Genomic DNA, 13072 nt, shown 5'->3' with positions numbered 1-13072 from the left:
TACAATCTTTGGTCTGGCGTCAGGTTTTACCCCCACCATCGCAAAACTACTATATCAGTAACTGCCTTAATGGATATATGTTTATATCTAAACTAAGTTTAAGCTTAATTTACCAAACAATTCCATCGCATCACTGCACTCATTTCAGTAGTCCCTTCCAATGTCAAAGGAGCCACTTATCCACTTCTTCTTGGTAAAAGAGAACTTGTAAGCTACTGTTTTGCAAATCAAGGATGGCAATTTAGCCAACCATAAATAATACATTGCAGATGAGGTTTTACTCAATGTATTTGGCATAGTTTTAAATCTTACTGTACCTGTATATAGGGTGGGATGTTCTTTTGTTTTGAGTAGGTGTTTATTTTTGTAATACAGTTTTAGCTACTGTCTGCATAAATTATTTCTAGGACATAGCAAATGCAATAAAACCAAAATGAGTGTTCTCAAACAAATGGTCTAAACGGAAGGAGAGAAGAAAATATATTGTAGTAAAATACAGAGAGGTGGAATAAATTTATAAATAGATAACAAAAAACAACACACTGTAACTAAACAAAATGTACATTACCTTATGCATTGGCGTTCCCCAGAAGTCATTCCAAAGGAGGTTCGACAACGGTGACGATGGTCGAAGATCCTTGTTATCCTTGATTGCCGAGATGTCATCAAACACAAATCCACATTGCAAAGCATTGTGGTAGCAGACTGTAACTAAAGCAACCACAATGGCAGAGTAAATGTGGAGTTTGTTCTTCTCCATCTCTCTTTATAATGAACACTCTCTATTTCATTGAGATATATTCCTTAAATGTCAAACCATTTTTCACTGTAAAAGATAAGTACACAGAGTTATCTCTATACCGGAAGCAAGATTTGAATACAATTAGTACTAGTACCAGTAAATTTTATAAATTTCTGTTGAGAATCCAGACTCATACACAGCTATGGTTTGTACAGTATTGTGTCATCATGAGTAATTATTACATTTTCTATATTGTAGATTTAGAGAAAATAATCTGACCATACTATAGCCTGAAACATGCTCTTTTTAGATCCTCTGAAATTGAAAAGTACTTTTGGACTGGAAATTATCTAAAAAAGAATGAGGATAGGTAGGCAAGTAAAATTCAATCAATATACTTAATTAATATAAATTCTACAACCAGGTATGTAAAAATTACGTTTAAAGCTAAGGTATCAACGACTGAAGGGTAATCCTCACTGGCACTTAGTGCAAGCAAAGATAAATCAGCTAAATGTAAAGAGAATATACACAACCTTTCCAAAGCTAGTAGTAGTGAAATATCAGCAGCGTGTAAAAAACTACAGATTTATCGCAATCATTAGACTACTTTCTCAAGGATTAAATATTTACATAACTCACTGACACGTTATCTTGTGGGAAATAATACATTTTAGGTTTTCTCAGCCATGACATTGCAACACATTTTTAAACATAATGCGTATTTGTGTTAACTACTGTATGTCTGTATATCAATATATATAATATTGAAAGGAATAACAAGATATTCAAAACATTATTGTTTGCTTGATCAGCACAATTTATTGTCATACTATATTTGAAGTTGATTGATTGATAATTATTATTTTGATCGGATGTGTTGAGAAATATCAATATAGAAAACATCATCTTTATACTAAAATATTGAATATTGAATTTAATAATAAAACAGACACCTTCAAATAATAGCTTTAATTTTATATTAATCAACATGTATGCAACTATTAAGAGTAGTCTGGTAGGTATGCTTAGTACGGTAATAACATTGGTTAAATTCTAGGAGATGGCTTACTCTGTATAATATTACCCAAGGAATAAAATATGTTGTTTTTTTTATTTTGATATTTCATATAAAAAGTAATACAACATATTTGTTGACTTTGTCAATTGTTTATTGATTTCAACAAATAATGAGCTGTACTGTACATAAACGTACAAAATAATAAGTTGAAATTGGTGACAAAATTATTAATTTTGATTCACACCTACATTTGTCAGCAGAAAAATCACCATGATCAATAATAAGCAAATATAAAGTAAATAAAAATATGTAGCAGTCTGAATAGACTGTATCGTAGTAGTAGATAGAAACCCCAGAGACTGTTACAGGCAAAATATATATTGAAGGAGAATCATAATAAATCCAGTCACGTAGAGAAATGAAAAACAGTCCAGGTTTGTCTAAGCCATGCTATTGAGCTTAATACGATCGTTAAGATACTTAAACACAGTTACTTTTTAGCTGATGATATTGCTGCTAAACAACAAATACTAGGCCTACGCAAAAGATACTCAGTAATATCATTGTCTAAGTAATTATTTTGTAATCTCAATCTTTGTTTTGCACAGAAACAAAATTACCATATAATAACAGGTACCTATAATTAATGAGAGATAATTGTATTTCTGTCTTTCAAAAGAAGAGGAACGTCTATTATAGTAGTAGTAAGCTAGGCACGAAATAGACAATGTTACTCTAATTACTATACATTATTCTCATTAGAGCTCTGAAGTAAAATTTTAAATTTCATATCTCAAAATCTTGCTATACTGTAAATATTTTCATGGATACTTTCATAAATAAAAATTATACTTGAAGTATGATTTAGATCTTCTTCTTGATATTTCTAGGTAATAAAGGTCTGCATTTAAATTACCTCCTGGCTACTATACACATTCATTAACATTCACGATATCCTATATAGAATGAAGAAATCCTTAAGGGACAAAAATTGGATTTGACATTTAAGAAATAGTCTACTATGCACTAAATAAAACCAAAGTTACAAAAATGCATAAAATCAAGTATGTCACAGAGGTACTGTAGCACATATTTTTTAGCTATTTGCTTAATACTAAAAAACATGATTTAATGTGTTTTAGGGGATTATATAGCACAGCCAATACCAGGGTCAGTATGGTAGACCCAATTGAATTATATTGGTATTTTATTTGTACCTTATTAGAGCGATTAAAATGTTTGATTTTTTTTGCCAAAAATATTCTATTAAAAAATAAAATGAATATATTATTCTTATTAATTATATATAATAAAAGTCTTAGGGTTAAATACTAAGCATCCCACATTTTAAACTAGACTAGACACAAAACTGTTATGTACTCTATGAATACTTCAACATGTGCTTTATTAATTAATCACTGTAATACTTATTAAAGAAAGGAGGGAGGGGGAGGGGCTATCTGATGGTGGGCAGAGCAGTATATAGCTAGGCTGGATATAGAGAAGGGCCTCTACTATTGTACTAACTAGCTATTGAAATTATTGATAATAATAATTATTTTTAAACACATTAATTATTCAATTAGAAATTTATATTTACATATTGTCCATGTATCTAAATTAATCCTAAACTACTTTGTATGGGTACAGTGTAGGCAGGTCTCTCTCGACCCGACTCAAGTAATCAGATCCAATGACTGTTAAAGTCTGTTTAGCCGTGAAGGATCCGCACTTAATAAGAAATCTGAGCATGTCATGAGCCTACACAACCAGGCCTAGAAAGGAGGTCCTACCGTGTATGAAACCTCGGCTGTTAATTGTACTAACACCAGTTGACTAATACAGTAGAAAGTAGTTGGTTAAGTAAACTCACCTTATCTGATACCTGTATGTTCCTTAGAGTTTTCATAAAAGTAGTGAACTGCCGATAGAAAATCCACTGTACATCTTTTCCTCTTTTGGTTTCGATTATATGGAGATTTTGTGTACACACACAATATGAAGTTTAGTCATGCGTGGCATTTCTAAACTTTGATAACTACAATGTCGCCCTCTTTGACGGACAAACTTAGTCAATTATTAATTCATAAAAAACACCTATCGTATATCTAATTAAAGCCCCCTTCCCTACGTTTTTTAGATCTAATTTAAGGTCACAAACTATATTTAATGTAAAAATAATACTATATGGTCCTATTGCGATAACTTTTTTCGTCTTTAAACGGTTAAAAATGTGAAAAATAAGTCGATTCTAATAATTATAGCGGCCCGCTATAAATCCCAAAATGCATTGCGCGCGGATTGATATTTTTGTTTTTCACCTGTAATTCGCCCACTTTTCGATCGATCGTGAGGCCAAAACAAATGGAAGACTCCTAACTTTTCAGCGAAAATACCGAGTTTTCCCCAATTTGTATCAACGGAGTCTGGCAAAAATAGAAAGACAATTAATGCAGCAACTATACAACGTCAGGCTAGGTATATAGCTAGCGTACGATGTTCGTACGTTACCGATGTTTACCAGCTAGGCCTACAAAACTAAGCCCAGCTAGGCTAGGCCTAAGACCGTCCACGAGAGGTCGATCGCCGCGAGCTACTTAGGTAGTGCATTGTTTCTCACTTTTTATCATAATTTACCATAAAACGTACATTTAAGACAAGGAATGACATGGTTTAATGTTTTTAAAGTGATATATATGTATTATTTTCCAAAAAACGTCCAAAATTGCAGGGAAGGGGTCTTTAACTAATAATTATATACTGTTAAAATAAAATAATAGATAATAACACCTTTTTTATGTCATGAATTTCTTATTTTCAGTTTAATGATGAGGAGTAAACGTAACAGTTCCGTCCAAGCATGGAGGAAATGGTCCAAGTGTGTTATTGCCCGGTCCGACCATCCACATATTAAATGATTTGAAACTATTGTCTTCTTTAATCACAACATTCAGTGACAAAGGTTAAAATACACATATTTTTAAAAACCCGTTTTTCTTCATCATACGAGTTCAACAGATACATAAAATTAAGTTATTTAGCCGCTAGGTGGCGGTATTACAATTAGGTATGAAAAAAGGATCCACAGTCCACATCTTTCATGTTTTCCAGACATTCTAAAAACCGAATTTATTTGCAAAACCCAGGATGTTCAATTCATTATGATATTTTGCTCCTTAGACTCTTAATATTAATATCTTCTTTAACCATTTGTCTTTCTATAGATTAATAAAATGTTGAGAAGATTATAATATAGTTTTTTGAATTGATATTCTTGTTTTTGTTGTTTTTCCCAGTTTATGTTTTCATTCTTCCCGCTGATATGAGTTAAAATAAACATCACAGTCCATACTATATATTTTAGTTTTAAAAACAATATTTGTTGCTTTTTCCAAATACTTTTTTTGGGCTCAGGCCACAGCCTGCCCCTACCAACATTGGTTTTGGTCCCATAAAAATGCATCAACCCACTCAATCAATCTTGTGGTCACGTAGTTCGTAGTCATTCGTAAAATATTAATAATAAATATGACCTCAATCAATCAGGTAGCGTTTACCATATAAATGAAGAAATGAAATTTAATATTTAAAAATATATATTTTATTACATTAATATACAAATAGGTTATTCGTTGTTAATACTTTATGTTATAACTATACGTCTTCAATTAACATACGTGAGTTGGAAAAACACCATGAAAAATCAATGATTATAACTCCAAATAATACCAGTTTAGAATGTTAACTGTCATATAATGATATTTTAATTATGTACAATATATTAAAATGCTCTGATACATCTTTTAAGGAATTTTAGGCCAAGACCTTAAACATACCGCCTGTGATATTTCATTGATTGGCATAATTGTTCATTTGTTCATTTTCCTCTTTCAAAATAGGTCTATACCAATAGGCATATACCAATAATAGGCATACAGTAGGCGTACTTTATTCGAAATATGGCCAATTTAGATATCTCAATGATCCAGACATATAACCATGTTTCTCGTCCATAATTACTCAGATCTACCTGATTTAAAACATCTGCGAATATTTGTTTTTTTCAGGCACCTAAATAAAAATTATAATCGGTAGGCCTATTACACGGAACAATAGTGATTAATAATGAATGTTTATGATTGTAATAGTACAAATAATGGAATGAGGTGAATGATTAAAGGTTATATTTCAACGAGGCGGAAAAACCTACAATTTAACGATCGTTAAATAGTGCGTACTATTGACCGCAATGACCCACAATCGTCCAATCAAATGACAGGAATTTATTTAGGTGTTATATAATAGTGATTAATACAGTTTCAGTAACTAAGATCAGATTAACAATGCTAGTGAAAGTTTCAATGGAACTGAATGTGGATAGTCTGAAGATTTTGAGACAGACTATACTTTGTGCTGCTGTCGATGATGTATTTAATGTGTTTGATATAATTATACCAATGTAATCTATTCAATATTTCGTATTCATTTCAGGCAGAAGTTCCGGTGGCATATTAGTAGGTAGGTAATTTTCTAATAACTTGATACTATACGACCATAGTTGTTCTTGTTTTGCAACGTCTCTGTAACGAAACAATTTAGAACGTATACGATAGTAAAACTTTAGTAAAAATGAATTTACACCTTTATATCGGTGGCATTCAAAAACAAACGGTGCGTTCGTAACAAAAACAAAGTTTAACAACAATGCATAATATAAATAGGCCTAGTACACGCAAATTCAAACACATAATTAGGCTAAATCTTGCAAATGAAAAATACAATGATAAACTTATGGAAAAAATTCACAAACAATTACTTTAAACTTACATTGATTATCTTTCAATTATACAAGTTTTAATCATGATTACTACGGTACATTTGTAAAGAGATACTAACCGTGAATCCTGACTGGCTTCTCCGAGTTCTCTACGATTGTAATAAACCTCTGATTTATATTCGTCTTTCTGTCGTAAAATTTCGTAAATGTCTTTTGCCGCTACGCTTGATTCGATGCCATCAACAGCTGAAAAAAGAGAACGCATTTTAAACGTTCGATCGTACACAGGCGGCGGATCCAAGGAGCAAGTACGAAGTGGTTGATACAAAACACCACAGCGAAGTTTGGGACTGCGATTTGCAAGGATAGCTTTACATCATACGTTTTAAACGATGTAATGTGGTAGGTATGATTTGGCAAGGGTTAATTGAAAACTCTGGGATAGGACCTACAATGTTCGCGCAATATCTTAGGAGAGATTAGATCAGAGATTATTAATTAGATTAGAGATCATTAATTTACATTATGACGTCATTTTTAGATAAGTATAATAAGTATGATACCGTATAAACACTGCCTCAGTAGGTACAAAATAGACATGTCTGTAATATGATTTCCAATAGCCGTGTCTGTAACATGGCCAGGATGCATAGTGACGAAGTGGATATTCATGTGTGATAGTCTTCGTTCAAACGAAAATGATGCCATCATCTATATTGAAATATTAAAGGTCTAAGTTTCAGTATAAGCCGAGTATAGGGTTTACGTTTACTTTCGCTTCTGATTGGTCAACTCACTTGCGTTGCGTTAACGAAATAAGTTGCGCGAGATCGCTTATATCGACTTTCGAGCAACTGAACGGAACTGAAAAGAAATAACCATAATATGTCGACATTGCTTGTGGGCTTGCTATCAGCAGTTGAGGTCAGTTTCGTTCAGTTGCTCGGAGCGTTTATGTCGACACAGTGAGTTGCGTTGAGTTGAGTGCTCCACTTTCCATTATTACTTTACGCACACGCCCTTGCGTTACGTTCAATGACAACGTATTGAATTTGACCAATCACAAGCGATACGGTAAATTATTCAAACAGTCGCTTGGTGCTTACGTCTTTGCGTTTGAGTTACATAACTTCATTTATTTAAAATAGCTCTTTATACTATACACAGAAACACAATACCGAACACTCGGCTTTATACTACCTACCTGGAATAACTTGGAGTTGCCGTATGCTAAAAAGCGTCCGTATGTCTTCTCACCTTGGAAGTTACCAAGCTTAAACTTGGCCAACACTCGATGTGCTTCACTAGAGACCGACAATACCACCCCTTGCGATTCTTCCAAAAGTGGAATCATATGCAAACACATTAGAAAATGCGTTAAGTAATTAACTTGAAAATGAGTCTCCATACCATCTCCAGTGATAACTGACAAAAAGAGAAATCAGAATAGTGTGTAGGCCTACTTCGTTCATTTATCTATATTCAAGGTAAGATAAACTTTCATTGGAATAGTTAATTCTACTGATTAAAATGTGCGAGGAGTATGAAGAAGGCCATGTTATGTAGGCCTAGCACGTATTGGAAAACTGTTGATCAAGCAAAATTTGAGATGAAAATTTAACAGCCTGAAAGGAACCCATTACCCAAACACTATACGCTGGTGATACAATAATAATAATTTGTCATGCTAGCTTCATGTAATGCTAATACTTACTCTTTTTAACGCCTGCAATTCCTGCATTCAAGATCATAACGTCCAGCTTGGTATAATTTTGTTTGAATTTGTTGATGAACTTCAACGCAGAATCAAGTGAGCTTAAATCGAGATCCATGGGGGTAAGTTTGAGATCTTCAGTTGGCATTGCGTCACTATCATTCCGGCGCTCGTATTCATACTCAGATTTGATTTGTTCAGCTGCCTGTATGTGAGGAACCCCGATAAAGATATAAATAAGAATATATCAGTTAGCCTATATAACTTTTAATTAAAAGAACTTGTTTTGGGGGACCAGACAAACTGTCCCTTTAATAGGGGTGTTCTAAGGATTCGTGTTATATATAAACTTTATTTATTTACGAGACTGATGCACAGTACAACTCGTTCAATCTACATTGATTGTTTTTACACAAGTTCGTGATATTACAAAATAATCATACCCCATATAAATACGAAAAAAAGAAAGGAAAACATTTGAAAAGAAAATGTTAGTGTTTGTGTTTCCCTCCATTTTTTTGCACGGGAAAACGATGTCCCCCTAATTAATATGGTGTCCGCCGAATATGGATGTCCCATAATTAGAGGTTCTAATGTGGGATTGCATTTGTATTGGTCTCATAGTAACTGCATCAGGGTGGTCCAACAATTATATTTAATTTGATTAAACACGCAATCCAATGTTGCAAATAAGCTACTGGGGTTTAAGGAGCTTCGGGAAAAAAAATCGTTAGTGTCTTTATTGAATGTAGGCCTAAGTGTGTTTTTCTCAGGGTTTTCTGTGTTTGTTTTTCCTTAAACTGTAAACTATTTAAACCATACGTAACAAACGAAAAAGGAAAAAGTTTTAACTACTGTGGGGCAATAACCTCCAAAAGAAGAAAGAGATTCAAACGTCGCTATATTGTGGCCATAATCTTTTGAATAGTAAAATAAACTTAGGTGTTGAGGGTTACAACAAGAGGTAAGGCGTTGCGGGTTGAATGGGTCAAATCAAGAGCAATGGTCGATGTTTTCACTTTACTGATTTGACGTCGTAGGCCTCTACCAAAACAAATGAAACAAGACAACGTTTCCGAATTCCTCTTTTTATATCCATAAAATAATATTTACAATTGACAGAAGACAGGAAATGGAAAGCGATGCAATGCATTCGTATTAAATGAGATATGAACATCAACTGGTTTTGCTCATTGAGGTGGAAGTTGTTCTTTTACTTGTATTCTTTTACATTCCGCAATTTATACATTGCTTTACACACTTATTTGACCAAACACAAGTGGCAGTAACACTGGGGATATAACTTTAAAACTGACAATGATGTACCTAAAATGGCATATTAGACAGGGCTTAAAATAGTTTCGATTATAGTTGATAAAGGACCGTGCTTACTTAACCGACATTCACCATTCAGGTCAATGAATTCAATACCAATAGCCTCGAAGGCTCTCAACCTTTGGTGAAGTGTCATTAAACTACTTTGGTAAACTTTAAGTTCTAGATAGTTATTCAAAAGATTGAACCCAAAATATTGCTAGGTTGTCCAGAATACAAATAAGTTGTGCGTGTGTACACACCCGAGAAGTTTTTTTTAACCTTGTGTATTTTTTAATATCCTTTTTAGGCTTCTTTTAGAATTTTATTGGTGTGCTATTTGTTTCTCACTAGTGTATTTTAACATATTATACATTTTTAAAATGATTGTTGTGTTTGTGCTTGTATTTTTGTATGCTTTTAAAAAAAACTTATTTTAGCATATCTTTGTATTGCACAACCAAATGAATTTCCCAGTTTGGGATAATAAAGTGTTATTGAATTGAATTTACTTTTTCCACCGTGTCAAGCATGTGGGACTCGAAAAGAGTATCGTGCCACTGGTAGGATGTCTAAAGCAGAAACGGGTTTTTCTAATTTCTCACAGACTTCCGTATTCAAATCGTTTAAATAAATAATTTCCAGAAATATCCCTCGGAGCTTTAAAGTTTATCATGTCTGCAAATGTATTGTCTGCTGTTGTCTATCGCGTCTGCTTTGTGGTTCTGCATCATAGGAGGTATACATAATGCTAATGTTTTGTGTGGAAGTCATTTCGAATGTTATTATTAGTTTTTAGCTTTTATTATTAAATACAATAGTATGTATCAACAGTTTATTCAATCAATGGAATGCATCTCTTTGGTAATTTTGTTTGACATTTTTGTTGTTGAGCTTTAAAGTATCTCCCATTATTAATGTTCGTGTAAGTAAGTAAAATGTTCCACTTACGGAAATAATAAGGTTATATTATCTAAGGTAAGGATTGTCTACATTACCATGATTTAATTCTATTTCAATAGTGTGAATAGTTGTTGAATGTTGGACTAGGCTCGGCGTTATGCAAGTCACTTACCAGTAGGGCTTTGACCCGAATCCTGCATACCATAATAACTTCTGCTCCTTTGCTTGCGAATAGTTTTGCCGCTGCATATCCTATTCCTAAAAAGTACATTAAAAGAAATATTATGCATAGCAAATATTTTTCTCTGGGTGTTTTGTATTTAATTATGTAAACGATGAAAAGAGGTTCACACAAAGTAAGATGTTTGGCAGAAGATTTAAAGCTATCTCTCCCACCTCTCTCCACCGGCGCTCTAGGACTCCACTTGTTGTTTCTATGAGCAATGAGAGAGCTCTTTTGCGAGCAGTTTGAGGATCGGAACGCGTAATCGACCATTACAAAATACGCCCAATCTTGGAGCTTTATTATCGGTATGGTCAAAATTTCATGAAAACTCCTTTCCCTTAAACCTACGTCACAGAAATCAATACTCGAGGGTATGCACAATTAGGGTCATCTAATTTCAATTACTTTATAATAGAAAGATAAGAAAAAAGACAAAAAATACAATTGATCATGCTGGACTATTGACCAGGTCATTGAACGGTTCTTTAAACAATCCGTTCTTTGATCAAATCTCCAAGAGGGTGTTCAATAGAGTAGAACGCCAAGGGTGTTGTAAAGTCATTGCCCTTGCCCCGTCACAAATAAAATTGGTATGACAAAATCAGCGCGTTGTAATTTTTGTTTTGTTTTGTTTTTCTTTTGTGAAAATTATATTGAAATTTGTATGATAAGTACGTTAAATGCCGATGGATCATCGGCTTGTTTTTCGTCTGTTATGCTATTCTGTCTCTTGTTATTTGTGTGCAATTTTAAACCAGACACGAATCTCTACTGCAACAACTTTATCGGTCACTAATAATTAGATTGTCCGACGGTCGTTTGTTTTCTTATGTAAAATCACTCTTTCTTGGTAAAACCAGGGAAGAGTGAAATCACGCTTCCTTGGTAAAATCAGTCCCTGGTAAAACCAGGGAGGAGTGAAATCACTCTTCCTTGGTAAAACCAGTCCCTGGTAAAACCAAGGAAGAGTGAAATCACGCTTAAACTCGTGTTTTATCTTAATCACGGCATGCATTGGAAACAAGTAAGTGTTGAAGTGTTTCCTAAAAACACGAGGACTAATGAGTCTGGCAGATCAAGGGGATACTATTCTATACCATGGACAGAAAACGTTTTGTAGTGACAGGGACAGATAGGCGTAGGTTGTTCATGAATTATCTAATGATGCCAGAACGACGAGGCTCATGTAGGCCTACATTTATGGTATCTTTCGGGGCAACATACTGTTGGTACCCATGCAATGCAACCTTAAAATCAATTATTTGCTGGATCACTTGAGATTTGTATGTAGAATTTCAGATGATCATTGAAAGGCCTTTATTGAAAATGTATTCCTTATTTATAACGGCATATTGAAAACTTATTCTCGGTTCAGAACATGATGTCAAAGTGTAGGCCCGATATACCCAATGGTATAGTTTTTTATTAGTTTTACTACCTCCACCTGTGCAAAATTATATCAGTGCTGCCTAAATTGTTCGCTTGCTACCATACTACTTCTAAGTTTCAAGTACCAATATAATTAATTAACTTAGTTTAAACATAACAGCAATACTTGGAAATATTGACAAAAAGATGGATTGATTGAATGGTATAATACCACAATGGATACAAGGCCGTAGCGAGAGGTTAAAAACAGACGAGACAAAGATGCTTTAAATAAAAGTATTAATATAAAATATGACGATCTGTGAATTGAAAATTACAGACAAGGCGAGCGCCTCGTCTGCCTCATGCTGGCTACGATGGATATAATCAATGTGGTTTCTAAAACAGTGCTCTAAATAAAAGAAGTACCAAACTCGCTCAATAAAAACAAATATGTGTAAAAGTACCTGTATTCGCTCCAGTTACCAGAAAAGTCTTCCCGGAAAATTCTCGTCCCGGTTTCAAAATTTTCGAATACCGAAGTAGTTTCGGTTGCTCCATTTATTTTAGTAGCTAAACTTGTCAATACACAATATCTTTCAACTACAAATCATTAGAATCAAACTTGTGTATATTATAGCTTCTTCAAAAAACGGTCCAGTGAGTTGTTTGAAAGCTTCACGGAGAGCTATTTTATTCAATGGGTCTTCAGAGTGAACAATGAGAACACAAAACTGAATTGTAAGGTTGACGCTATTGGCGGTTTGCTACAGTAGATATACTTAAGTCCAATTAGTACCTTTGTGACGAATATAGGTTTAATAACAATTATAAAGATGATATCAAATAGAATGATATTGAGTATCTTTCTTTTCTGTACTATTTTTGGAACGCATTACTCTTTCTCTATCTTTCCCACCATACGGGACACAATTGGCTAGTCAATTATTTGTGGAAATAATAATAATAACTATAGTAATGATAACAACAATTTTAAATGTAAATAT

At 33.5% G+C, this 13072-nt stretch overlaps 3 protein-coding genes across 3 annotated transcripts in view; all 3 read right to left on the bottom strand.

Annotated features, from left to right (window-relative positions):
* LOC144840142 (protein O-mannosyl-transferase TMTC3-like) overlaps positions 1-3735 on the bottom strand; it is a 90317-nt gene extending 86582 nt beyond the window's left edge. The window contains exons 1-2 of the mRNA XM_078695832.1: positions 3637-3735; positions 569-826 (exon numbers count right to left, since the gene is read on the bottom strand). Of these exons, the coding sequence (XP_078551958.1) occupies positions 569-760 (192 nt within the window). The 5' untranslated portion in view covers positions 761-826; positions 3637-3735. The remainder of the gene's footprint in view (positions 1-568; positions 827-3636) is intronic.
* Positions 1-13072, bottom strand: part of LOC144840108 (inositol hexakisphosphate and diphosphoinositol-pentakisphosphate kinase 2-like) — a 230941-nt gene that overhangs the window by 19563 nt on the left and 198306 nt on the right. The gene's annotated exons all lie outside the window — the stretch shown is intronic.
* LOC144853411 (WW domain-containing oxidoreductase-like) lies at positions 5349-12714 on the bottom strand. The gene is made up of 7 exons (XM_078711121.1): positions 12533-12714; positions 10644-10729; positions 8255-8459; positions 7745-7965; positions 7104-7251; positions 6660-6786; positions 5349-6343 (listed from the first exon to the last, which is right to left on the bottom strand). The coding sequence occupies exons 1-7, from the start codon at positions 12624-12626 to the stop codon at positions 6232-6234; spliced, it is 993 nt and encodes a 330-aa protein (XP_078567247.1). The 5' UTR covers positions 12627-12714; the 3' UTR covers positions 5349-6231.

This window comes from Antedon bifida, chromosome 1 (genome assembly GCF_963402885.1).
Source record: "Antedon bifida chromosome 1, ecAntBifi1.1, whole genome shotgun sequence".
Classification (NCBI taxonomy): domain Eukaryota; kingdom Metazoa; phylum Echinodermata; class Crinoidea; order Comatulida; family Antedonidae; genus Antedon; species Antedon bifida.
The sequence above is the reverse complement of the archived record's forward strand: the minus strand, read 5'-3'. Positions and strand labels throughout refer to the sequence as shown.

Excerpts from the sequence above, each read along its gene's own strand:
- LOC144853411 (XM_078711121.1), bottom strand. The coding sequence starts at position 12,626 with ATGGAGCAACCGAAACTACTTCGGTATTCGAAAATTTTGAAACCGGGA. Across the intron at positions 10,730-12,532 it reads GGTAACTGGAGCGAATACAG|GAATAGGATATGCAGCGGCA; the intron begins GTACTTTTACAC and ends TGTACTTTTTAG. Across the intron at positions 6,787-7,103 it reads ACTGAGGCAGTGTTTATACG|CTGTTGATGGCATCGAATCA; the intron begins GTATCATACTTA and ends CTCTTTTTTCAG.